Here is a 26,798-nt window from a genome sequence, read left to right on the forward strand (position 1 = left end):
GAAGTCAAAGAGCAAATTCTCCACTGGTTGGAATCATACCTGGAAGGTGGTTGTGCATATTAGAAGTCAATCATCTCAGCTCCAGGACATCACTACAGGAGTGTCTGAAGGTAGTGTCCTAGGCCCAGCCATCATCATCAACTTCATCAATGAGTAAAGATGTTTGCTTATAATTGCACAATGGTCAGTACCATTCATGATTCCTCAGATACTGAAGCAGTTAGTGATCATTTACAGCAAGACTTGGACAATATATAGTCTTGGGTAGACAAGTGGCAATTAACACTTGTGCCATGCAAGTAACACCTTGCCAGGGCCATCCCCACACCCCCACTTCTTGCCTTCAGACAACCACACAACTTCAAACAGACCATTGTTCGCAGCAAACTACCCAGCCTTCAGGAGAACAGTGACCACAACACCACACAACTCTGCCACAGCAACCTCTTCAAGACATGCTGGATCATTGACATGGATACCATCATCTCACGTGAGAATACCATCCACCAGGTACACGGTACATGCTCTTGCAACTCGGCCAACATTGTCTACCTGATACGTTGCAAGAAAGGATGTCCCGAAGCATGGCACATTGGGGAGACCATGAAGATGCTACGACAATGGATGAATGAACATTGCTCGACAATCACCAGGCAAGATTGTTCCCTTCCTGTTGGCGAACACTTCAGCGGTCACGGACATTCGGCCTCTGACCTTCGGGTAAGCATTCTCCAAGGCGGCCTTCACGACACACGACAGCGCAGAGTCATTGAGCAGAGACTGATAGCCAAGTACCGCACACATGAGGACGGTCTCAACAGGGATCTTGGGTTCATGTCGCACTATCTGTAACCCCCGTGACTTGCCTGGGTTTGCAAAACCTCACTTTTTGTACTGTCTGGAGACAATACACATCTCTCTAACCTGGGCTTAATGCTCCTTCCATTCACATTGTCAGCCACTTTAAGACTTGAACAGCAGGTTAGGTGTAAAGATTTGCATTTTAATCAGTAATCTGTAAACTGTCTGTGCTTTATATACTCTGTCTGAGGCTAGAACTCTCCATTCACCTGACGAAGAGGGGAACCCCGAAAGCTTATGAGTTTACTATCAAATAAATTGGCTGGACTTAAACCTGGTGTTGTCAGACTTCTTCCTACAAGAGCATGTCAGAGGCTGGAAACCCTGCAGAGAGTAACTCACCTCCTGATTCCCCAGTGCCTATACAGAACCTACAGGATTGTGATAGTCTCCACTTGCCTGGATGGGTGCACCTTCAAAAGCATTCAAGAAGGTCGACACCATCCAAGGCATGGCAGCCCGCAAGATTGGCATCCTATCCACACAGTAGCAGCAGTGTGTACTAACTACAAGGCGCACTGGAGCAACTCACCAAGGCTTCTTAGATAGCACTTACCAAACCTAGAAGGACAAGAGCAGCCAATGTATGGGAGCACCATCAACTCCAAGTCTCTCACCATCATGTGGGTTTGAACTCAAACCTCAATCTGTGAATATGCGAGCCAGTAGATGACGCCACTCTTGAAGGAGGGATCATCATATGTTATAGAAAATGCAGAACCGTGGGCTTGACTTTTGTGTAATTGGGCCATGCAACAGGACTATATCGCTTTTCCCTCATGTCACTGGGTCAAAATCCTTGAACTGCCTTCCTAATTGCACTGTGGGTGTATCTACACTACAGCAGATCATGAAGGCAGCCTTCTCAAGGACAATGAGGATTGTGCAATAAATGCTGACCTATTCAGTACTGCCCTTATCCCAGGAACCATGACATTTAAAAAAAACTTCCATCTTCTTAATTAATAAGGAGCTGATTATGGTTATTTACTTACTTGATAAAAATTGGTTATTAACATTAGATAGAGCATTTTAAGAGAGACATTACATCATGTAAATTACTTCGCAGAGAGGGCAATTTATGAGGCAACCACCTTACATCTAGACATTTGGAGGCAGGAAAGTGTGTCTTTTGAAAGTGCAATACTCAGAGATGTATGTTGTTTAAACCATCCTGCAACGCCAAAGAGAGTAACTCCACAATGAGAAGGGTTACTGTGTCAGACTGGCCAATTCACATACTTCCCTCTGGCCTCCCTCACCCAACACAGTCCCTTCCCGATAAAACAATATTAAAAATGTGGTTGGGCTGCAAAAGACCTGTTGAGCTCCGACATTTGACCTGCTACCCGGTGTGTGTATATCAATATGATTTGTGATGTCTTGGTGACGCATCTAAAGCCACAAATGGCTGAAGGCAATGACTGCGAAAACAGCTTAGGCACAAACCACAAGTCTTCAATGCAAATGTGATCAGTTGATAAAATGCATATATTTCTCTCAAGCAACTCGTGGAAACGTTTTGTCGGCTGCAGTCACACTTCAACCAAATGTGGGTATGTGCGTGGGCCACGTTCAGAACGGATTCTCACTATAAAAACCCAGCCTGGGCGTTTGAGCAAAACTTCAAAGTCTGGTCTGTGGTGCGTGAGCCAGTGGATTACTCCGCTCTTGAAGAGACTTACCGAAGGAGAGAGCACCGTACAAACAATAACTACAGAACCGTGCGCTTGTCTTCTGCGGAGCGAGCTGCACCATGCAACAGAACTACCTATATCCACAAGTGTTCATGGTGGATGGAGGTCCAAATTTCAATCCTTACGTGCCTCCACCGGCCTGGGCACCACCCACATTGAAGAAAAAGAGAAAATTGGACTGGAGGACTGCGGGCATCATCCTGCTTCTGAACCTGGTCCTCCTAGCACTGGCATGGCTGGCTCTAGGGACAGTCTATTTGCTGGAACTACGCAAGGAAATCCAAGAAATGAAACAGGTATGATCCCCATGCGGAATAATGGAAGGTGGAGCTGGGAAAACAAGCAGTTGAAACCAGAACCTGCAAACTAATCCTTTCCCCCCTTTTTTGTTAATCAGGAAAATGGAGACAAGGTTCCAGTTGCAGAGAAGATTATTGGTGAGTGTGAGACAATTAAATGCAAATGTGCCATATTTTATGATTAAGAGGTGAATTAGAGGGACCCCTTGCACACATTCTGTTTTAGGATGGGTCCGGACAGTTGGGAACTTCTGGAGAGAATGATAAAGAATGATAATATAAGAAAGGCAATGCAGAGCAACACAGCATCAAAGTGAATGAAACTTAACAATGGGAATGTGGGCAGGCACAGAGGCACTTACTTTGATGTATCTTTGAATGGATAGGAGTGTGGAAAATGCTGGTTTGATTTCATTTCTTGTAACCTGACATTGAACTGAGACTCAAAAATAATGTTCCTTTACAATCAGTTTGTTGATTCAATCAAAATAACCATCTCGCAAAAGAAAGATAAAATAATTGTTTGTTTAGACTGCGATGCTCTGTCACTTATTGCTATGCATTCATTTCTTTCAATAGGAGCTCAGAACATCACAAAGCCACCCAAGGATCTCAGAGCAGCAGCACATGTCACAGGTCAGTAACTCATAATTGCTGCATAGAGAGAACCACATGGATGTATGATAAAGGGTATGTGAAGGGGGAAAAGGGACAGAAAGGGAAATAAAAACTAATGTGTAGAGAAGCAAAGATAGGTCAAGCAAGGCAGTGAATCCAAATGGGAAGGTGCAGATATGGAGGGGATGGAAGGTCAGGGATGAAGTATCAGGAGTAGGAAACTGAAGCAGATTTGACAGAAGTAAATCTGTAAAACGAAGGAATAAAATGTAGGCTAATCATTTCAAAGATTGTTCCTATGAAAAAAACAAAATACTGCGGAGGCTGGAATCTGAAACAAAAACAGAAAATGCTAGAAGATCTCAGCAGGTCTGACAGCATCAGTGGGAAGAGAATAGAGCCGATACTTGGCCCCACAGATGCTGTCAGACTTGCTAAACTTTTCCAGAATTTTCTGTTTGTGGGTCATTTCTATGAAGAACGGTTTAAATCAGTGTCAGGTTAAGCTGCTTTTCCAATAGTGGACTCTGGCATTTGATCTGACTTTGGCTAAAAGAAGATTTTTTCATTGCCCTTGGATTTGTGCAGCGTAGGGCATCAACAGTGCCCCCAGCACTCAGGAATTGTTTGAGGAAAGGTTAAAAGACTTTACATTGGTTCTGTCCAGAGGAGGGAGTGCTTCCAGACTGTCTGATTAGAAGCTTTCAAAATGATAAAGAAAAATTGATAAAATAAAAGCAAATTAATGTGGATGCTGGAAAATCTCATTGGGTCTGGCAGCATCGGTAAGGAGAGAAAAGAGTTGATGTTCTGAGTCCAGATGATCCTTCCTCAAAGTTCAAGAATTGATAAAAGTTCATCCAAACTTTCCGTGCTGACAAAATCTACAAGCACTAGGGGACAGCATCATTTAAGAGTCAGAAAATTAAGGCTTCACAGAACAGAAAAACAGTCATATGGGCCAAGTTGTAGGAGAATACCATTGAACCTTATCATAAAATCTGATTGAGAGATAAGGTCACGTATTTCCAGTTAGCGTGTGAAAGGACTGGGGGGCAATGATGAGAAGGAAGTTGGACTACTATCAACATAGAATGCATGGATTTGTAAGATCTTATCTGTTCCTGCTCTGCTTTTGTTTGAAGATCTCCAAGATCAGGCATGCTTGCTACATGGTAAAAATCAAAAGGTGCAGTGCTACTAAGTTACCACTAGCTGTCACCAATGCAATGTATAACTGCGACATCTACTGTCTGTCACAGTATATTAAATTCCCAGTTCTCCTCAATCTTGATTGTTTTGAATCTGGTTTTAGACTTCTGAAAATTATAAACTGAAGTCTGAACACACTTGTTTTGCATCAATTTACATTTTAAGTATCTATTCTTTTCAGCTGCGAGAGAAAATAAGGAATTTATATGCTTGCTCGCATTAATACAATTAATTAATACATTAATTGAATTAATACAAGTTCCCATTAAATTATGAAAGGAATGGGATGTTAGTTTACCAGAAAGTTGGTTTTAATTTACAGGCCTGTGATTCAATGGAACCGATGATCCATATATCTTGATGTGTTTTTGTTCCTCACTTAGCTGCAGCTTGCTAATGCTGTGGGAAGCATATTGGCCAGAATTTTTTGGTCTTGCATGCCCTGCCAGTTAGAATGGAGAATTTTGGTGCCCAGCCAAATCTCCATCCACTGCAGCAGGAACGGAGAATCCCAACCGCAAGCGAGACTGGAAAATTCTGGCCATTGTGTTAGGAATAATGTATCAGTTTCCATGCCCATTCGAATTAGACATCACATCACACTTAAAATTCTATTCACTGTGGCATAATAATCCTTGCCAATCAGCTGCCTAAGCAGATGCATTTGCCTCAAGCATTTAGTCTCTGTCATCCTGGTCACTTAGGTAATAGAAATATTCCAAATAACACTTCAAACTGAATACTGAGTGCACGTTGCGTTTAATCACATTCTGCGGTTTGGCTCCGGAACGCACTGCCTGATGGAGACAGATTAATCGAAGCTTTCAAGATTGCATATTGATGATTCCTGAATAGAAACAATGTGCAGGAATACAGGGAAAAGACCAGAATGATAGGGAGTGGGACAGCTTGATCTTGGGTTCGGACATAGCTCGGCACAACATCGAGGGATGAAGGGCTTGTACTGTGCTGTACTGTTCTATGTTCTAAGACAGAGGAATGGCATGATGCTTATTTGGAATGCCGATGCAGATGGGCCAAATGGCCTCCTTCTGTGCTGCAACAATTCTGCCGGTCTGCTAAGTCCGATTGTTTGTCAATCTTTATTTGCAATGATTATGTTGCAGGGGATTCAATCGCTGCAGGTTCCAACCCTCTCATATGGGATGATCACAGAGGCCATGCCTTCACCAGACGGGTGCAGTATAAGGATAGAGGCCTGGTCGTCAATGAAACTGGAATTTTCTTTGTTTACTCGAAGATTTATTTCCGATCATACCGATGCAATGTGAACAAGAATTTGGAGCACGTTGTTTTCAAACGAACAGACCGCTATCATAAAGATGTGATTCTAATGGAAAGCAAAAAGACAAACTACTGTTCGATGAATGGAGAGGAATGGGCTACAAACAGTTATCAAGCAGGAATAATACACCTTTCAAAAGGTGAATCCATTTACGTCAATGTGTCGGATTCAAAGCTGGTTAACTTTGATGAGTCCAAGACTTTCTTTGGATTGTATAAACTTTAATTCACATCGCTAAATTATATACTATTGAGAAGCTGAAATAACTCTATTTAAAAATAAATAAATAATGCACTCTAACATGTCCCGAACACCACCATTAAAATCTTTAGGCTCTGAATCATTCCAAGATCCACAGTGTCATTTCCTAATTGGATTTGCGAAGGCTGTTTCTCAGAGGATTAAACTGTTCCAACCCCCCCTCCCCACCCTCCAAAGCCACCACTTGCCACCTTTGTATTTCCCCAGTGGCTCAGCCTGAGAAAGAATATTTTCCCTGGAGGTAAAGGGTGGGTGAACAGGATACAGAGTGAAAAAAGGCGACAAGAGTTGAGGAGCTGGTGCACTGCTGCACTGCAATGCCACGCCACTTCCAGTCAAATATCTCTGCTATTTACTGTCTGTTGATCCATCAAACATTGGCAAATGGATCATAATATGCAGCAGATAACAATTGATTGGAAATGTTATTATAACACGCTTGCACATTATTTAAAAATATGAGGAAAATACACATGCAACAAATAGGCCTGTGCAAACACAGGAGAAGATCACCCGGTGTCCAGCTCACAGTTACACTTGGAACCGGAGTGGCAGTGATAACCTTTGACATGCGACAAACCTCTTGGCCTTAATGAGTATCAGAAGCCTGATTAAATTAGGTTTGAGTGCAAATGGAATTGGCTGTGTTGGACAATGCAAACATGAAATGTAGAGAGGCTTTGCCTGAGAAAATGCACCCTTGTGTATGGATTATATGTGGGCTCACGGCATTACTGGTTTGTGATTGTTCTATGTGAATAACTAGCTGTGGCAGCAAAGCATATCTGAAAGGATGGTCCCTTTGGCTTTATGTCACTTTAAAACACAGCACACTATGGGAATCAATTTATGATTGGTTTTGTGCAATAATAATTTCCACAATGACAATTGTAGAATGTAAATCTTAGATTTGTTTATTTTTATATAAGGCAAATTATTTATGAATAAAATTGAATTTTGGAAGAAACTATACAAATGAGGAAAGATCTGTGCTTAAGAATCAATTAGCATACTTTTCATTTCCTTTTTACAAGAGATGTAATATTCTGATTTGTTTTCTTCCCTTTTAAAAGTAATTTTGTACGAGTCACCCTGATATCATGCTTAAAATTCCATTCACTTCAACATAATAACTCTTATCAATTAGTTGCCCATGCAGATACATTTGCCCCAAGCATTTGGTTTTTGTCACCCTTCAGCCCAAAATAGGGGTATCTCAAAGGTACCTGTCAGGTTGAGAGGAGATTAAAGGTAAGTTAACATCCCCTCTGTTTTTCCCTGTCTCTTCCCCTGTCCTGCTCCTTCCATCCCAGTGAAACAGGAACTAGCTTCTCTACAATGACCTTGCTAAGACCAGGAGCAAACCCTTCCACAAGGTGGCCGCTTCTCAAGGCCCAGATTTATGTTATTCATTCATTGGATGAGGGATCACTGGCTAAGCCAGCTTTTACTACCCATCCCTAATTGTTCCTGAGAAGGTGCACATGTGTTGCATTGCCGAACAGATGCAATCAGGCTGGTTGTAGGTGCACCCAAAGGAGTACCTGTTAGGAAGAGTGCTCCAAAATTTTGACCCAGTAACAGTGAAGGAGCGGTGATATATTTACAAGTCAGGACGATGAGTGGTTTTAGGGAGGGAAGCTTGTGGGTAGTGATGTTCCTTGTCATTCTCTGTCGTAGAGGTTGCAGGGTTTGGAAGATGTGGTTGAAGAATTCTTGGTGAGTTGCTGCAGTGCATCATGGTAGGATGGTATAGATTGCTGCTGCTGTGCGTTGGTGGTGGAGGGAGTGGATGTTGAAAGTGGTGGGAGGGCTGCCAATCAAGCAGGCTGCTTTGACTGGATGGTATTGAGTTTCTTGAGTGTTGTTGGAGTGGCATTCATTCAGGCAAGTGGACAGTATTCCATTGTACCTTGTAAATGGTGGGTAGGCTTTGGGGAACCATAAGGTGTGTTACGATCTGCAGAATTACCAATCTCTGATCTGCTGATGTGGGCATAGTAGCTCTATGGTTGCTCCTGTTCAGTCTGGTCAATGGTAACCTCCAGAATGTTGATAGTGGGGATTCAGTAATGGGAAAGCCATTGAATGTCAAGATGAGATGCTTATATTTGTTCTTGTTGTTGGTGGTCATTGCCTAGCACTTGTATGGCACGAAAGTTACTTGCTGTTTATGAGCCCAAGTCCAGATATTGTTCAGGACTTGCTGCATTTGGACATGAACTGCTTCAGTACCTAGGGAGATATGAATGGTGTTGAACATTGTGCAGTCATCAGCGAATATCCCCTCTTCTGACCTTATGATGGAGGGAAGGTCATTGTTGAAGCAGCTGAACATGGTTGGGCCTAGATCACTACCCTGAGGAACTCCTGTAACAATGTCCTAGGGCTGAGGTTGACCTCCAACAACCTCAACCATCTTTCTTTGTGCCAGGTATGACTCCAACCAGAATACTAGCATGGGTTGGAGGTGGGGATGGGGAGAGAGAGGTGGTGGTGGCACAGTCCATACATTACCATTCAATATGATCATGGCTGACCCTCTGCCAATGCCATTCCCCTGCACTCTCCTCATACTTTTTGAAACCTTTAGTATCTAGAAATCTATCTATTTCCTCTTTAATATATTCAGTGACTTGGCCTCCACAGACTTCTGTGGTTGTGAACTCAACAGGTTCACTACCCTCTGGATGAACATATTTCTCCTCATTTCTGCTCACATTGCCTACCCTGTACCCTGAGACTGTGACCCCTTGTGCTAGAGTCCTGAGTCAGGGAAAACACCATCCCCTCCATTCAGTCTATCCAGCCCTGTCAGAATTCCGTACATTTCAATGAGATCCCCTCTTGTTCTTCTAAATTCCAGTGAATACAGGCCCAGTCAACCAAAAATCTCCGCGTACCATAATCCTGCCAATGCTAAGAACCAGTCTGGTGAATATTTGCTGCACTCCTTCTAGGGCAAGTGTATCTTCCCTTAGATAAGGGCACTAAATCTGCACACAGTATTCCAGCTGTGGCTCACCATGGCCATGTACGCCTACATAAAACATAAGAAGTCAGAGCAGCCTCTTAAACCTGCTCCATCATTAAATACGATCATGGCTGATCGCGTCTCAGTTTCAACTCAATTTTCCTGCCAGTTTTCCATAACTCTTCAACCCATTACTAATTAAAAATCTGTCTATCTCCTCCTTAAACTTACTCAATGTCCCAGCATCCACCGTACTCTGGGATAGTGAATTCCACCGATTCACCCTTTATGACAAGTAATTTTTTTTCCCATCTCTGTTTAAATCTGCTACCCCTTATCCCAAAACCATTGCCACTGGTCCTAGATTGCTCCACAAGAGGAAACATCCTCTCTATTGCCAATTCCTTTAGCATCTATGTACCTCAATAGATCATCACTCATTCTTCTAAACTCTAGAGAATACAGGCCTAAACTGCTGAGCCTCGCTTCATAAGACAAACCGCTCAGCCGGAATTCTCCTATTCTTCATGCCAATGGGATTCTCTGGTCCCACTGACAGCTCACCGCTGCCCGCCAGTTTCCCGGTGGTGTGGGGTGGCTTCAATGGGAATTCCCATTGATAACAGCTGGACCAGAGGATCCTGCCACCAACCAATGGCACACCGCCTCCCACCCCTGAGAGGCCAGAGAATCCCACCCCTCTTCTCCGAAATCAATCTAGTGAACCCCCTCTGAACAGTCTCCAATGCAATCACATCCCCCCTCAAGTAACGAGACCAGAACTGTACATAATACTCCAGGTGCAGTCTCACTAATGCTTTGTAAAGTTGTATCAACATTTCACCACTTTTATATTATATTCATAGAGTCATAGAAATCCTACAGTACAGAAGGAGGCCATTCGGCCCATTGAGTCTGCACTGACCACAATGACGACCGCCGACCACCTATTCCGGTAACCCCATACATTTATTTTGTAAATCCCTATGGATACTAGGGTCAATTTAGCATGGCTAATCAATCTAACCACACATTTTTGGACTGTGGGAGGAAACCGGAGCTCCTGGAGAAAACGCATGCAAATGCCCAACTTCCATTTGCCTTCCTTATTGTGTGCTGTGCCTGCATACTAGGTTTCTGCGATTTATGCATGAGGACACCCAGATCCCTCTGCACCAAAGCACCTCTGAGGTTTCTCTCCATTTAGATAGTAAATTGCCTTTCTCTTTTTCCGACAAAAATGGATAACCTCACACTTATTCGTTTTAAACTCCATCTGCTAAATTTCCGCCCACTCACCTAACCTATCCATATCCATTTATAAATTGCTTATTTCTTATTGCAACCTAATGACCCATCTATTTTAGAGTAATCTGCAAGTTTGGTGACCATACATTCTATCCCTATATCCAAGTCACTAATATAGATTGTAAGTACTTGGGGGCCAATTACCAAATCCTGTGGCATCCCACTGGTTACATTTTGCCAACCAGAAAATGGCTCATTTATCCCAACTCTCTGCTTTCTGTTGGTTAGCCAATTCTCTAATAAATTACCCCTAACCCTGAGTGATCTTATCTTGTGTATTTTTGTGCGGCACCTTATCAAATGTATTCTGCAAGTTCAGATATACTACACCTACAGGATCCCCATTATCCACTTTGCTCATTGCATCTTCGAAAAACTCTAACAAATTAGTCAAATATGATTTTCCCTTCACAAAACCATGCTAACTTTAATGGATTGCGTTTTGACTTTCCAAATGTCTGTTATTACTTCTTTAATAATGGAATGTAACAATTGGCCAACAGTAGATGTTAAACTAACTGATCTATATTTTCCTACTTTCCTCTCCACTGGAATGCTTCCTGCATCAGGGAATTTTGGAATACTATAACCAATGGATCCGTTATCTCTGCTGCCTCTTTCTTTATGACCCCAGGATATAGGCCATCAGGCCCTGGGGGCTTTTCTGCCTTCAATCCCAACAGTTTGCTCAACACTTTTTCCCTATTGATGATGATTGTACTAAGTTCCTTTCTTTCTATTACTTCTGCATTTCTGTTATTTTTGGGATGGTACTAGTGTCCTCCAACATGGAAACTGAGGCAAAATACTAGGCTGGATTCTCAGACCTCGTCCGCAGTTGGGATTCTCCAGTCCCGCTGCAGTGAATGGAGCTTTGGCTAAGTGCCAAATTCTCCACTCTTGCTGTCAGTGGCAGTGGGCCATGAAAGTGCCCAAGCCAGCGGGAAATGGGAGCTCTGGCAGTGTCTGTCAGGTGGGATTCAACAAACTCAAAGATGTTAATAACCTAATTTCACCGTCCAACCTCGCTATTCTGAGATGGGGTTGCCATTGTAAAGGGCAGCACAGTCTCCAGGCTTGGAGACAGGTTCCCCTCCCATCAGAAAAATGAAATAGTGCACTGTCCTATTGACCAGGGAGCACCACAAACCCCTCACCAAAGAGAGGCATCCTCCCCCTCCACCCACAAATAATGGATAACCTCCCCCCGCTCTCCACCCACCCCCCCCAACACCAGATCACAATCCCACACCCCTCAAATTCTCCACTCAGGTCCCCTTCCTCCCCAGACCCCCTACTGAGCCCCTTTGGACCACTCACCTTGGCAATGCCAATGGTGCACTGCCCCGGCACGCTGACACCGACACATTGGCCTGGCGCCTTGGGCCCCGATGGGGTTGAAGGAGTTCGGTCCAGTGGCCACTTTCCCCTATGCTGCGGCCAAGCTGCAGAGCAAGAGTCACACGGGGATCCTGGGGGTTGGGTGGGCTCAGGCTAGGGACAAAGGGTTGACTTCACCACTCTCCCTGGCTGACCAGAAGATCACATCTGGCATGGCGATTTCAGGCAGCCCTGTGATCAACATCTGCATTCCTGCCTGTCAGCTGTGCAAACTCTGAAGTCACTTTAACCTCCATGACCCCCCAGTGACCTGGCAGCATTTCAAATCACTGCAGCACTCTATTCTGCAGCAGGGATTTCCCTTTCTCTCTGTCAGAAGCTGCCGGTGTGAGCAAATGCGTTTGAAGTCTTCTGACAGAGGGGAGATGTCAATGGGGGTGGGGGGCTGCGGAGGGTGTGGAGAAGGGTGGTCTATGTGGGGGGGGTGTGGTTCCAGTCTGCACAGTTATGCACTCAACCCCAGTCATTCAGGGACAGCACGGTGACACAGTAGTTAGTGCTGCTGCCTCACAGTGCCAGGGATCTGCATTCAATTCTAGCTTTGGGCGAGTGTCTGTGTGGAGTTTGCATGTTCTCCTTGTGTCTGTGTGGGTTTCCTCCGGATGTTCCAGTTTCTTCCCACGGACCAAAGATGTACAACTTAGGTTGATTGGGCATGTTACATTGCCCCTTAGTGTCAGGGGTATTAGCAGGGTAAATATGTGGGGTTACAGGGATAGGGTTTGAACGGGATTGTAGTGGGCGCAGGCTCAATGGGCCAAATAGCCTCCTTCTGTACTGTAGGGATTCTATGATTGTTATCTTCAATTTATTTTTGTTTCTCTTCATGGTTGACACCAAATCAAATACCCCATTAATCCTGACCACAATGTAGCCAGAGTCTAATCCTGATTGACAGCCTCTGGTTTCACTTCCTCTTTTGCAAACCACAAATATTTCTGTAACTAATGAACAACAGCTTTGAACAAAAATGATGACCGCTTGGGATATTGCAGACCTCTCAGGCATTGCTCCTGGATCACTTCCAGAATACCTATGATGCCTTCAAATGAGATATTTCCTTGCGGAGCTTTCCCTCGTGTTGCAGCCTTGCTCATGCTGCAGTTCGAGAGGTACTGAGAGCTGCAACATGCTCAATGAAAGATGACATCCAGCAACTTCAGATTTATTGTTGTGTTGTTTACCTCTTATTGCAGTTTCTGTGGCTGTAACACTTTCTCCCTCCTTTCAGTTCTAACCAAGCGTTCATGACTCGAAACATTAACCGTGATACAGACAATCTGCCAGATCAGCTGTGCTTTGGCAGCATCCTCTGTTATTGTTTCAGATTCCAGCATCCGTGTCAATTTCACCGGAAAATTGTTGCATTGGCCTTCAAATTAGCTGTGGTTCAGAGTCCATCTTATATTTCTGCAATTGTTTCTATTGAGTGATTAGTGCATATGTAGCAAAGGATATTGGGGGGGGAAGGCAGGATCAGACGAGTGAAGATCAGCCATGATCACCAAACGAATGGTGGAGTAGGCTCTTACTTCCTCTGTTTCTATGCAGTCCTAATTTGCAATGCTGCAGCACACACGGGATTCACCAGTGTGTGCCATTCTTCTGGAGTTACGGCATGCAGATGGTACAGGAGATAACAAGTGGTGTGGCGGTGCCCACTCCAACCATGGTGCAGGTTCTCCCTGGAAGTATGTCACAATCCAAATTTGCACCTACAGGGGGGGAGTTTTCCTGTCCCGCCCCCACAAGAATCGTAGTGGGCGGGAGGTGGGTCATGCATAGGTTCAATGATCTCGAGAGGGCTTTTCCGCTTTTGGGGCGAGCATGTAGAAAGATAGAAAAGAAAAGAACTACTATAAGATTGGCAGACTTTGCTGGGATTATTGTTTAGTCAACTTAGATGTAGAATTCACTTTAAATCAATGGGGAGCAATTTGTTAGCAATTGTAATAAGATGTTTTAAATACTTTGTAGTTTTAAAGGTATGTGAAATACCTTTAATTAGTCCATACGTATAGATATACCTTCTATACATTTTTAAAAGTTAAACATAGAAGCTTTGCTGCAGTTACAGAGTGCCGTTTAATACTAAACCTGTGTTAGATACAGTCCTTTAAAACACCCAACTGTTGGAATCACAGGGTCATAAAGGACACTTTATTGTTTCACCAAACACCTTATCAGAAACAACTGATACAAGAGTGAGTTTTAATGAAGCCCCCTTCATAGTTTCTAATCAAAACAGAAAGATATTAATGTTTTAGCCAATGAAAGAGTTATAGTAGGGGATTTAGTGGGACAAGAATTAATGGTAACATGATAACACCCTTGAAATTGTAGATAGTGATAAAAAGCTCAGTCATTGAATTGAGAAGCAATATGTGTTTCATTAGGTTGGCAATAAACAAAACTTATCAGGGCTATAATCAGGGAATATCCTGAAGGCAAGTTGAGTTGACCACATCCCTTAGAGATTCCATTAGCTTCACTGTCAAGGCCATAAGATACCAATGGCTTTTGTCGGCCTCCTTTATCAATTAAAGGATGCCCATGTGAGACTGTTTTAGTGAAGATGCTTTGTGAGGCAGGTATCTAAAATAGAGACATTGGGGTTGGGGTGTTGGCGGGGGGGCTATTCTCCCAAAAGTGCTGAATTGGCAGGAAAACTGTTCTAAATCCCAACTGTCAGTTCAGCTTCTCACCTGAATCTCTGCACTCTGTGCACTGAAGAGGTCCCAGTCGTGAGTATCAGTAAAAACCCAAGGGGCTTGGCCTATTCGTGCCAGAGTTTGACAGATCTGGGACTCTGTGTATGTGTGTGGCCCCAAACTGTCAGCCTCCCATTTGCTGGTCAGTCCAATTACTGGCCACCCCACCACTGAACCCCCCTCCTGGGCTTAGACACCGTCTGAGGCAGGCCCCTGACAAACCCCCCCCCCCCAATTCACCCCAATTGCCCTCCTCTCTCCATCACAGACTGATCCCAATGCAGAGTGGCAGTGGACCCCCACGCCCAAAGTGTCCGCTGGGCATGGGCACTTTGCCCTTTGGGCAGTGCTGGGGGCCCAGGCTGGCACTGCCAGGATACTCATGCCCAGGGGGTACCATCCCTGCTGCCTCACCCCTTAGAGGTCATGATTGCCACTTTTCATTCCAAGGGGTCTCCCGCTAGTTCCCTGAACATGGGGAGCTAGTATGAACCCCACCAGAATGAAGTACTGCTGGCGGGATGGGAGATTCATTCGGGACTGGAAAGATCCCGATAATGAACACATATACATATTTAAAATACATGCTGAAAAGATTTAAATCACTTATTTGCCTTCCGCCAGTTTCTAGCGTGGTGTGACCGATGACTGGAGATGCAAATCTTAGGACAAGGCCGGAGACACATGTCTCCTACCGTGACTCTCCAGAAAAGTTATGGGTCGCAATGGGAGAATTGCGGCCATGATGTTGCACTTGAATCCCAGGGGAACCAATATCCTGGCTGGGAGTTTGCTAACTCCCAATCCTAACCAATATCCTGGCTGGAGAGAGTTTAAACTAGAATGGTTGGGGGGTGGGAATCAAAGTGAAGTGACTGGGAGAGAGGAGGTTAGCTCACAAATAGAGAGAACTTGTCAACAGTGTGAGAGGGAGGATAGGCAGGTAATGGGGAAAGGAAGGGCTCAGACCAAAGATTTAAGATGTGTCTATTTTAACGCAAGGAGTGTTGTGAACAAAGCGGATGAGCTTAGAGCGTGGATCACTACTTGGAAAAGTATTGTGGTGGCCATTACAGACACTTGGATGACTCAAGGACAGGACTGGATACTTCAAGGGCCAGGTTTCAGATGTTTCAGAAGGGACAGGGAGGGAGGCAAAAGAGGTGGGGGAGTGGCACTGTTGATCAGGGATAATGTCACGGCTTTAGAAAGGATGGACGCCATGGAGGGATTGTCTACGGAGTCTCTGTGGGTGGAGGTTTGGAACAGGAAGGGGTCATTAACTTTACTGGGTGTTTTCTATAGGTCGCCCAATAGTAACAGGGATATTAAGGAGCAGATAGGGAAACAGATCCTGGAGAGATGTGGTAATAACAGAGTTGTCGTGATGGGAGATTTTAATTTCCCAAATATCGAATGGATGTCCCTAGGGTAAGGGGTTTGGATGGGGAGGAGTTTGTTAGGTGTGTTCAGGAGGGTTTCCTGACACAATATGTGGATAAGCCTACAAGAGAGGCTGTACTCGATCTGGTATTGGGTAATGAACGTGGACAGGTGTCAGATCTCTCAGTAGGAGAGCATTTTGGGGATAGTGATCATAACTCTATCTCCGTTACACTGGCATTGGAGACAGATAGGATCAGGCAAGCTAGGAAAGTATTTATTTGGACTAAGGAGAATTATGAGGCTATCAGGCAGGGAATTCGAGGCATAAATTGGAAAGAGGTTTCCTCAGGGAAATGTACAGAAGAAATGTGGCAAATTTTCAAGGAATATTTGTCTGGAGTTCTGCACAGCAATGTTCCAATGAGACAGGGAAGTTACGGTCGGTTACAGGAACTGTGGTGCACAAAAACTGTAATGAATTTAGTCAAGAAGGAAAGAAAAGCTTACAAAAGGTTCAGAGAGCTAGGTAATGTTAGGGATCTAGAGGAGTATATGGCTAGTAGGAAGGAACTTAAGAAGGAAATTAGGAGAGCCAGAAGGGGTCATGAGAGGCCTTGGCAGGCAAGATTGAGGAAAACCCAAGGAATTCTGCAAGTATGTGAAGAACAAGAGGATAAGACGTGAAGGAATAGGACCTATCAAGTGTGACGGTGGGAAAGTTTGTATAGAACCGGTAGAAATAGCAGAGGTACTCAATGAATACTTTACTTCAGTATTCACAGTGAAAAAGGATCTTGGTGGTTGCAGTGCAGACTTGCCGTGGTCTGAAAAGCTTGAGCATGTGGACATTAAGAAAGAGAATGTGTTGGAGCTTTCGAAAAGCATCAAGATAGATAAGCCGCTGGGACCGGATGGGATGTACCCCAGGTCACTGTGGGAGACAAGGAAAGAGATTGCTGAGCCTCTGGCGATGATCTTTGCATCATCAATGGAGATGGGAGAGGTTCCGGAGGATTGGAGGATTGCATATGTGGTTCCTTTATTCAAGAAAGGGAGAAGAGATAGCCCAGGAAATTATAGACCAGTGAGTCTAACCTCAGTGGTTGGATTCATGAACATTTGGAGAAGTATAGTGTGATCAAGAATAGTCAGAACGGCTTTGTCAAAGGCAGATCATGCCTTACGAGCCTGATTGAATTTTTTGAGAATGTGTCTAAACACATTGATGAAGAAGGAGCAGTAGATGTACTTATGCAAGGATATTTTAGCCTTGGAGGGAGTGCAGAGGAGGTTTACTAGGCTGATGCCGGAGTTGAGGGGGTTGAGCTATGAGGAGAGGCTGAATAAACTAGGCTTGTACTCGTTAGAGTTTAGAAGAATGAGGGGAGATCGCATTGAGACGTATAAGATGATGAATGGGATGGATAGGATAGAGGTGGAGAGACTCTTTCCACTCAGAAAGGATAGTAGGACTAGGGGGCATAGCCTCAAGATAAAGGGGGGCGGTTTAGAACAGAGTTGAGGAGGAACTTCTTCACTCAAAGGGTGGTGAATCTCTGCCTGTTGAAGTGGTGGAGGCTGCCTCGCTAAATATTTTTAAGACGCGGGTTGATGGGTTTGTGATGAGAGAGGGGATTAAGGGTTATGGGGAGAGGGCGGGAATGTGGAACTGAGCCACGACAGATCAGCCATGATCTTATTGAATGGCGGGGCAGGCTCGAAGGGCTAGTTGGCCTACTCCTGCTCCTATTTCTTATGTTCTTATGTAGTTTATGTGGGCTTCAGCAAGGCGTTTGATAAGGTGCCCCATGAAAGGCTTACTGAGTAAGTGGGGGGCATGGGATCCAAGGGGACATTGCTTTGTGGATTTAGAACTGGCTTGCCCACAGAAGACAAAGAGTGGTTGTAGATGGGTCTTTCTCTGCATAGGGGTCAGTCACCATTGGAGTGCCCCAGGTATCTGGTCTGGGACCTTTGCTCTTTGTGATTTTTATAAATGACCTGGATGAGGAAGTGGAGGGATGGGTTGGTAAGTTTGCTGATGACACAAAGGTGGGAGGTGTTGTGGAGAGTGTGGGGGGATGTCAGAAATTGTAACAAGACATTGATAGGATGCAAGAGTGGGCGGAGAAGTGGCAGATGAACTTCAGCCCAGAAAAGTGTAATGTGGTTCATTTTGGCAGGTCAAATAGGATGACGGAATATAATATTAAGGGTAAGACTCTTGGCAGTGTGGAAGATCAGAAGGATCTTGGGGTCCGGGTTCATAGGACGCTCAAAGCAGCTTCGCAGGTAGAGGCTGTGGTTAAGAAGGCATATGGTGTACTGGCATTTATCAATCAAGGAACTGAGTTTAGGAAGCGGGAGATAATGCTGCAGCTGTATAAGACCCTGGTCAGAGCCCACTTGGAGTACGTGCTCGGTTCTGGTTGCCTCATTACAGAAAGGATGTGGAAGCTATTGAAAGGGTGCAGAGGAGATTTACAAGGATGTTGCCTGGATTGGGAGACATGCCTTATGAGGATAGGTTGAGGGAGCTCGGTCTTTTCTCCTTGGAGAGATGAAGGATGAGAGGTGACCTGATAGAGGTGTATAAGATGTTGAGAGGTATTGATCAGGTGGATTCTCAGAGGCTTTTTCCCAGGGCTGGAATGGTTGCCACAAGAGGACACAGGTTTAGGGTGCTGGGGAGTAGATACAGAGATGTCAGCGGTAAGATTTTCACTCAGAGGGTGGTGGATGAGTGGAATCAGCTGCTGGCAGTGGTGGTGGAGGCGGATTTGATAGGGTATTTTAAGAGACTTTTGGATAAGTACATGGAACTTAGTAAGATAGAGGGTTATAGGTAAGCCTAGTAGGTAGGGACACGTTCGGCGCAACTTGTGGGCCAAAGGGCCGTATGTTTCTATGTGTCTATTTTCTATGTCTGCCTAAGAGAGTAGGGATGATGTGAAACGTTGTGTATGATCACTGACCAGCCTGGGACCACCGCAGTGCTGCCCCTCCAGCACTCCCCCATAGCCTGATTGCAGCCCCACAGCAATTCCCGAACCAGCCCAGACTGCCACCCCCCGCCCTCCTGGAGCGCCTTCCTCTATCACAGATAGATCCCAATGCAGAGTGGCAGCGGATCCCCCCCCCCGCCCCACGCCGACCGAACGCCCCTTGGGCAATGCCCCCCCCTCACCTGACCAAGGGGCAGTCAGCGCTCCGAAAGCTAGTGGTTTTTGCTACCAAATAAACCTGTTGGACTTTAACCTGGTGTTGTGAGGCTTCTTACTGAAGAGGCCAGGGAACAGGCTTAAGGATGATATAATGGGGTATTCCACGAGGTATCGTCATCTCATAGATCAGGGTAGTTCAGTAATTTTTTTTATTTGATCAATATGTAAAGTACGTCATTTGTAACGCTTCTGATTGGATTGTGTCAAACTGACTGTGAGCCGCAGAATTGTATGAACTAGGATGTTTTTTTCTGTCCGGTGGGGTGCTGTCGCCGACTCATTGTGTCGAGAAACTAACCCCTTGCTGGCAAGTAAAATAAAGACAGTCTGTTGGTTAAGTATCTTGTGTTAATGTGTGTTTGTGTTAAAGTCAAACTCAGAAGTTGAGATTTTGACAAGCGCGGATGGAAAATTCCACCCTTGCTGTTTAAACTTTTCATATCTTCCTGGATGACTTGCGGGTACTGTTCCCCTGTTAAACCTGTGGTGTATTCTGGCTCTCCAACACCAGTCAGATTGCCTGCTCTTGCCCTGCGCAGACTTTTGCTACCAGTTACTGTACCTGTTCTGTTAGCAAGGCCAGCATTTAAAAAGGCAGTGGTTTTTTTTGCACTGGCCTCAGTGTATCCTCTTGCATCACTGTAAACCATACTGAACATGGACTGATTCTCAGAACTGGCGGATATTAATAGCCACTGAGTTTTTGCAGTACAGTATCTGTCACGAATTACTGTTTAACTAGAGGTTAGCTTAGTCATTCACATTTTCCTCAGCCATTGGACAATGCAAATGAGGCTTGGAAATGATAAAAAACCACAATTGGTTTAGCTTTAATTTATGTTTTAATTTTGCACTGTTCTCAGGATGTGCTAATCTATGTACCGAGTTCAAGAAAACCACAAATCTAAAATAATCGGGAGAATTTATAATATTAATTATAAATCTGCGGCTTAAACACTGTAACTGATTCTAAACCCAATGTGGATAACTGATTCACTGCCTCAAAACCCCAAATTATCTTCTCTGAATTTACAAATAGCCACTTCATGTAGATTGTGACTCTATTTTTGCAATAATTGCTGCAGTACCTCTGAGTCCACGTTATGTATGTGTGAATAAACATCCTGACAGTACCATTGCCTCTTGCCTCAGTCAGTGTCCCTCACTGTGAAGAAGATCATAGAATCATAGAATCCCTACAGTGCAGAAGAGGCCATTCAGCCCATCGAGTCTGCACTGACTCTCCGACAGAGGTCGACCCAGGCTCTCTCCTCACCCTATCCCACACGTTTACCCTGCTAATCTACCTAACCTACACATCTTTGGACACTAAGGACAATTTAGTGTGGCCAACCCACCTAACCTGCACATCTTTAGACTGTGGGAGGAAACAGAAGCATCCAGAGGAATTCCATGCAGACATGAAGAGAATGTAATCAGTCTTCCAAGGATGGAATTGAACCCAGTACCTGGAGCTGTAAGGCAACAGTGCTAACCACTGTGCCACCATGCCATCCTACTGTTCCACCATCTAGGCCTCTTTACTTTGTTCTCCTTTGTTAAGGCAATCTCTTAAACCTATACTTCCATCAAGATTTTGGTCATCTAACCTAACATCTCCTTATATGGCTGGCTGTCATAGTCGGTTTTACGATGCCCCAGTGAAGTGCCTGGGGATGCTTTATTGGGTTAAAAGCACTTCAATCTCAGGCTTTCACTATTGCCAATATGAGGCCTCCAGAGGGAGAGAGTTAGCGAGGCCCAGGAAAAGCATTGCCCCACCATGGGGAAGTGCGATTTATCTACTGAACAATAGCCTCTGCTGTTGCATGCAGTGTTTTCACAGATATCGAAGTGATAATGAACTACGTGATGTCAATGGTCTGTCACAATGTGCGTATACAATAAGGTGTGTGTGTGTTTCTTTGAGGTGCCAACCATGCTGACGTACATGCAACACCAGTTCCTGAGCCGGCGGCTGTGGCTGTCAGCTTAAATGATGTGGGCCTCTTCATCAGCATTGTGCTGTTGTTCCCTTTCCTCTCCCCAGTGCTCCTGTAGCTGGACAGCTGGCAGTTATCTGGTGTCTTATAGCAGAAACGCAGAAGGAGCAGGTCAGAGAGAAGGAAGTGGGTGGCAGGAAGTGAACTGTAGTAACCTCACCGAGGGTAGGCCTCCGGTGCTTTACTGATATTGAAAGAAAGGTTCATGTCCACAGGTTACACTAACTCAAACCCAATGCTCCAAACCTACAATACCCAAGTTGTGACTGCAGATTTTAAGGTCCTGCCACTTGCAGTACAAAGATGTGCGGGTTTGGTTGATTGATCCTAGTGTCAGAGGGATTAGCGGGGTAAATGTGTGGGGTTACGGGAATAGGGCCTGGTTAGGGTTGGGTGGATCAGTAATAGACTTAATGGGCCAAATAGCCTCCTTCTGTACTGTAGAGATTCTATGATTCTATGCTCAGTGGGGAAACTCTAATTCCACAAAGCCCACGGAGAGACGTGCTAATAATGCTCTGTGTCCTTTGTAGCCATTATAACATGAATAGTGACACTACCTGGAACTTGCTCATCGTGCCAGGTCCGTAGGTGAATCTTGGAGCAGTTTATTTGGGACAGTGAAGCAGGAATCAGTACAGTTGGGACGGTTGATATGGGAAGCTGAAGTCACCAACTGCAATGAGGTCCACCTCTAAGCCACTCAGCATCCTGACTTGGAAATATATCACTGTTCCTTCACTGTGGCTGGGTCAAAATCCTGGAATTCCCTCCCTCACAGCACTGGGATTGCAGCAATTCAAGAAGCGTCTCACCACCACCTTTCCAAGGGCAACTAGGGATGGGCAATGGCTCTCACATCTATGAATAATTAAACCACTTAGAATGGGAGAATTAAACAGCAAAATTTTTTCAATTCTTTCGTAGAACGTGGGCATCACTGGCAAGGCTATCATTTATAATCCATTCCCTAATCTCCTTTGAAATCAGTGACTGATTTTGAACCTGAACATCTTCAGAATGGCAATCAGATTCAGACTTCCACTCTGCTCCTACTCACTTCCTCAAGATAAGTCTGCACGTTCTCCCCGTGTGCGCGTGGGCTTCTTCTGGGTGCTCCGGATTCGTCCCACAGCCCAAAGATGTGCATATAGGTTAATTGGGCACGCTAAATTGACCCTAGTTTTGGAGAGATTAGCAGGGTAAATATGTGGAGTTATGGGGTTAGGGTGGGATTGTCGGTACAGCCTCGATGGGCTAAACGATGGGCGTCCTCCTTACTGTCGGGATTCTATGATTCTAGGATAAGTCTCGATCCTGCCTCACCTGACCTTCTGAATCAGGCCAGGCGAGAGTAGAGTGCATCCTTGGGCCCAGCATTGAAGCGCTATAGCGTTGGTCGTAAGGAGGCCATACCCCTTTTTATAGCACGAGCTAGGTAAATTGTCAGCCATGTTTAAAGATCCTTGACAAGCTATGGAGATGGTAAGTGGGGGATGGGTCTGGGTCAGAGGAGGGAAGGTGTCCTTGGGTGAATGTCAGATTAGTTTGAGCATAGGTAGGGCAGGTTGGGTTGCGTGGGATTGGGCCTTGCTGGGGGAATGGGGGAGATTATGGCTGGTATTTATTGCCCATCCCTAATTGACCTTGAGAAGGTGGTGGCGAGCTGCCTTCCTGAACTGCTGCAAGGAATTTCCAGAATTTTGACTCAGCAAAAATGAAGGAAATGCACTAGAGACTGATAACATCCATACAGAATCCCGGCGTAGGGAGATTGCATTCAGCACGTGTGCGTCAGGGCAACGCAGAGGTCCCGACGCAAGGACATGTGTGATAAAAGCGCACCAAGTCAAATTCCTGGTTGGGTATTTTAAGGCTGTCAGAATTGAAGTGTTGCAATGAAGTGCCTCAAAGTAATGTGGCAGGACAGCACGAACTTCCCTAATTTGACCTGATGATAGGTGAGTATTTACGCATATTTATTTACATACTTCTTTCCGTTTTCCATTAAACTTCACAGAATTTTACAAATGCTTTACTGAAACATCAAAACATAACATTTAAATATGAAACAATTATAAATGAACAGCATAAAATTGAAGTAAGTGTGGCAGAACGGTACTTACAATAAGCACAAGATTGGTTTAGATTTTGCACAGCCCATAATGTGAAGCCTCCTTTGCCGAACCTCATGTAATAAGGCACCCGAGGAGTTCCGACCTCTCTTCTTCCCAGTAATGTTTTCAGTTTCCATATTCTAAATTAAAACATATGAACACTTATAAGCACGCCATTCGTAAAGTTACATAATATAATGCAGATTTAAGTAGTAGTCTCACGGATTTAAACCAAATAACAAAACCTCTGTTCACTTATACATATTAAATCATATCATCTTCAATCATAAAAATAAAATTCAAAATTACATTTTAAACCAGCCACCAATAATAGGATTAGCTGCTTGAAAGCAATAGCAGTATTATAATTACCCTAATAATAGCAAGGAATCCTTTTGATCCCTCTGCTTTGAAACTTATTGTTTCAAACTTGACCTTAATGGGTATTCCATCCGGCCTCACAAAAGGAAGGTGTGACTTGGTTCCTCTTGTCTTGCGCTGGGTCTCACTGAAGCTGAAGGCTGCTGCTTCCATCGGGAAATTAGTCTATATTTTTCAAGTCCGGTAACTCCAGAAGGAATTATCCTGTTTTTGGAGAACGCTTTCCACTGTGAGGGGAAAGTTATGTGCCGCAGTTACAAGCTTTGTGACTTGGAGGGGGACTTGCTGGTGTTTGTGTTCCCATGCATTAACTGTTCTTGTCTTCTGAGATGGTAGAGGTTGCAGGTCTGGGAGGTACTGTTGAATGAGCCTTGGTGAGTTGCTGCAGTTCATCTTGCAGACGGTATACAATGCTGCCACTATGTGTCAGTGGTGGGGGAGTGAGTGCTTGTGAATGGGGTGTAAATCAGTTGGGCTGCTTGTCCTGGATATTGTTGAGCTTCTCGAGTATTTTTAGAGCTGCACTCATCCAGGCAAATGGAGAGAATTTCAGCACATTCCTGACATGTGCCACGTAGATAGTGGATAGGCTTTAGGGAGTCAGGAGGTGAGATACTCAGACTTGCTCTTTTAACCACAGTATGTACCTGGCTAATCCAATTCAGTTCCAGCTCAATGTTAACCCCCAGGATTTTGATAGTGTCGAATTCAGCAATGATAATGCCATTGAATGTCAAGGGGGGATGGTTCGATTCTCTCTTTTGGAGATGGTCATTGCCTGCATGGATATGGTGTGCATGTTACATTTCACTTATCAGTCCGTAGAATATCAGAGTATTGTCCATGTCTTGCTGCATATGGGCATGGACTGCTTCAGTACCTGACGAGTTGCAAATGGTGCTGAACATTTTGCAAAACCCGCAAACAATTCCAATTCTGACCTAAAGGTGGAAGGAAGGTTATTGATGAAGAAGCTGAAGATGGTTGTCCCTGATGAACATCGGTGATATCCTGGAGCTGAGAGGATTGACCTGTAACAACCATGCTAAATATCAGCAGGAGACGGTTTGGTTGGCAAATATGTTATGATACCAACAAGACCAGTAATTTTTTCTAAGTAGAAGAAATACAAAAGGTCCAGTTGGTTAGTGATCAGCCAGTGGGGGAATTGGATAGACCAGCAATCAGGGGGGGTTGCAGGGCAGGCCAGTGATGGGGAGGCCAGCAATGGGGGGGTGGGGACCACTGAACATGCACCGAACTCCACTCTGACAGATCGGTGCATGCGCAGTGGTCTGTTCAGCGCTATGCTGCCGGCGTCTCGGGTGGGAATGGGCCCCGCTCCCAGATTTTCAGAGAGTATTCCGCTAGGGCATTCTGTGATGCTCAAAGTGTCGGAGATTCACTCTGGTCAGTATGTCCAAAAACGGATGGGAAATACCGCAGAACAAATGTATGGGTTACGGGAATAGAGCCTGGGTTGGGTTGTGGTCAGTACAGCCTCGATGGGCCGAATGGCCTCCTTCTGTACTGTAGGGATTCTATGATTCTAAATTCAATGGGGAAACTCAAATTCCACAAAGCCCATGGAGAGATGCGTTAATGACGCTCTGTGTTCTTTGTGGCCACTATAACATGAATGGTGACACCATCTGAAGCTCGCTTATCATGCCAGGTCCATGGATGAATCTTGGAGAAGTTTATCTGGGATAGTGAAGTGAGAGTCAGTATATTTGGGATGGATGATATGGGAAGCTGGTATCTAGAAGTCACCAACCGCAATGAAGGCCACCTCCAAGCCACTCACCATCCTGACTTGGAAATATATCACCGTTCCTTCACTGTGGCTAGGTCAAGATCCTGGAATTCCCTCCCTAACAGCACTGTGGGTGTACTTACACTATAGGGACTGCAAGTGTCCAAGAAGGCGGCTCACCACCACCTAACCAAGGGCAACTAGGGACGGGCAATGGCCCTCACATCTGTGAATGAAATCTCACAATACCAGGTTAAAGTCCAATAGGTTCATTTGGTAGCACGAGCTTTCAGAGCACTGCCCCATCATCATCTAACGAAGGGGCAGCACTCCAAAAGCTTGTGCTACCAAATAAACCTATTGGACTTTAACCTGGTGTTGTGAGATTTTTGCTGTGCACACCCCAGTCCAACACCGGTATCTCCACACCATCTATGAATGATTAAACCACTTAGGAAAGAGAATTAATGACCAAAATCTTTTTCATTTCTTTCATGGAATGTGACCATTACTGGCAAGGCCATCATTTATAGCCCATCCCTAATCTCCTTTGAAATCAGTGGCTGATTTTTGGACCTGAACATTCTTGCAGTGGCAATCAGATTCACACTTCCACTCTGCTCCTACTTACTTCCCCAAGGTTGGTCTTGATCCTTCCTCATCCAACCTTCCTACTCAGGCCAGGCGAGAGTGGAGTGTGTCCTTGGGCCCAGCATGGAAGGGCTGTAGAGTTGGTCGTAAGGAGGCCAGACCCTTTTTTATGGCACTAGCTGCCATAAGCCAGGTACATTTTCAGCCATATTTAAGAGATGGTAAGTGTGGGATGAGTCCAGATTTGGGTTGGAGGAGGTAAGGTGAATGTCTGATTGGTTTGAGCATTGGTAAGGCATCTTGCATGGGATTGGGCCTTGCTGGCAGACGGGGGGTTGGGGATGGAGGATTCAGTTGTGGCAATGTTGTGTTGGGCCTGGATGGGATATTGTAGTGGATTTGGGTATGCCTTGACAGGGGTATGAAGTAGGGTCTGGAGGGCCTAATGTTTCAGTCTTGATGGGGGGGCTTTGAGTTGGGGCTGGGAATGTAGAGTCCAACCATGGGGTGAGGGAAGATCAGGATGGGCTGAGAAAGGAGGTTAGTCCGAGCCTGTGGCGGGGTGGAGGGGAAATAGATTTGGCCTTTAGGGACGGTAAGGGGTGTCACGTCAGGCCAGGCCTTGTTGGAGGGGCTGGGGGGTGGTGGGGTCAGGTTAGGTTGGGCTAGAAGTCCTGGGAGGGTAGTGGGGG

At 45.0% G+C, this 26,798-nt stretch overlaps 1 protein-coding gene across 1 annotated transcript; it reads left to right on the plus strand.

Moving 5' to 3' along the window:
- Positions 1–2,512: 2,512 nt before the first annotated feature.
- On the plus strand, positions 2,513–7,156 carry LOC145348406 (tumor necrosis factor ligand superfamily member 6-like). The gene is made up of 4 exons (XM_080196627.1): positions 2,513–2,854; positions 2,956–2,995; positions 3,437–3,493; positions 5,815–7,156. Exons 1-4 carry the CDS (start codon positions 2,618–2,620, stop codon positions 6,216–6,218), a joined length of 738 nt encoding a protein of 245 aa, XP_080052753.1. The 5' UTR covers positions 2,513–2,617; the 3' UTR covers positions 6,219–7,156.
- The last annotated feature ends 19,642 nt before the right edge of the window (positions 7,157–26,798 follow it).

Source organism: Carcharhinus amblyrhynchos, chromosome 9 (genome assembly GCF_965287045.1).
Source record: "Carcharhinus amblyrhynchos chromosome 9, sCarAmb.v2.hapA, whole genome shotgun sequence".
Taxonomy (NCBI): Eukaryota; Metazoa; Chordata; class Chondrichthyes; order Carcharhiniformes; family Carcharhinidae; genus Carcharhinus; species Carcharhinus amblyrhynchos.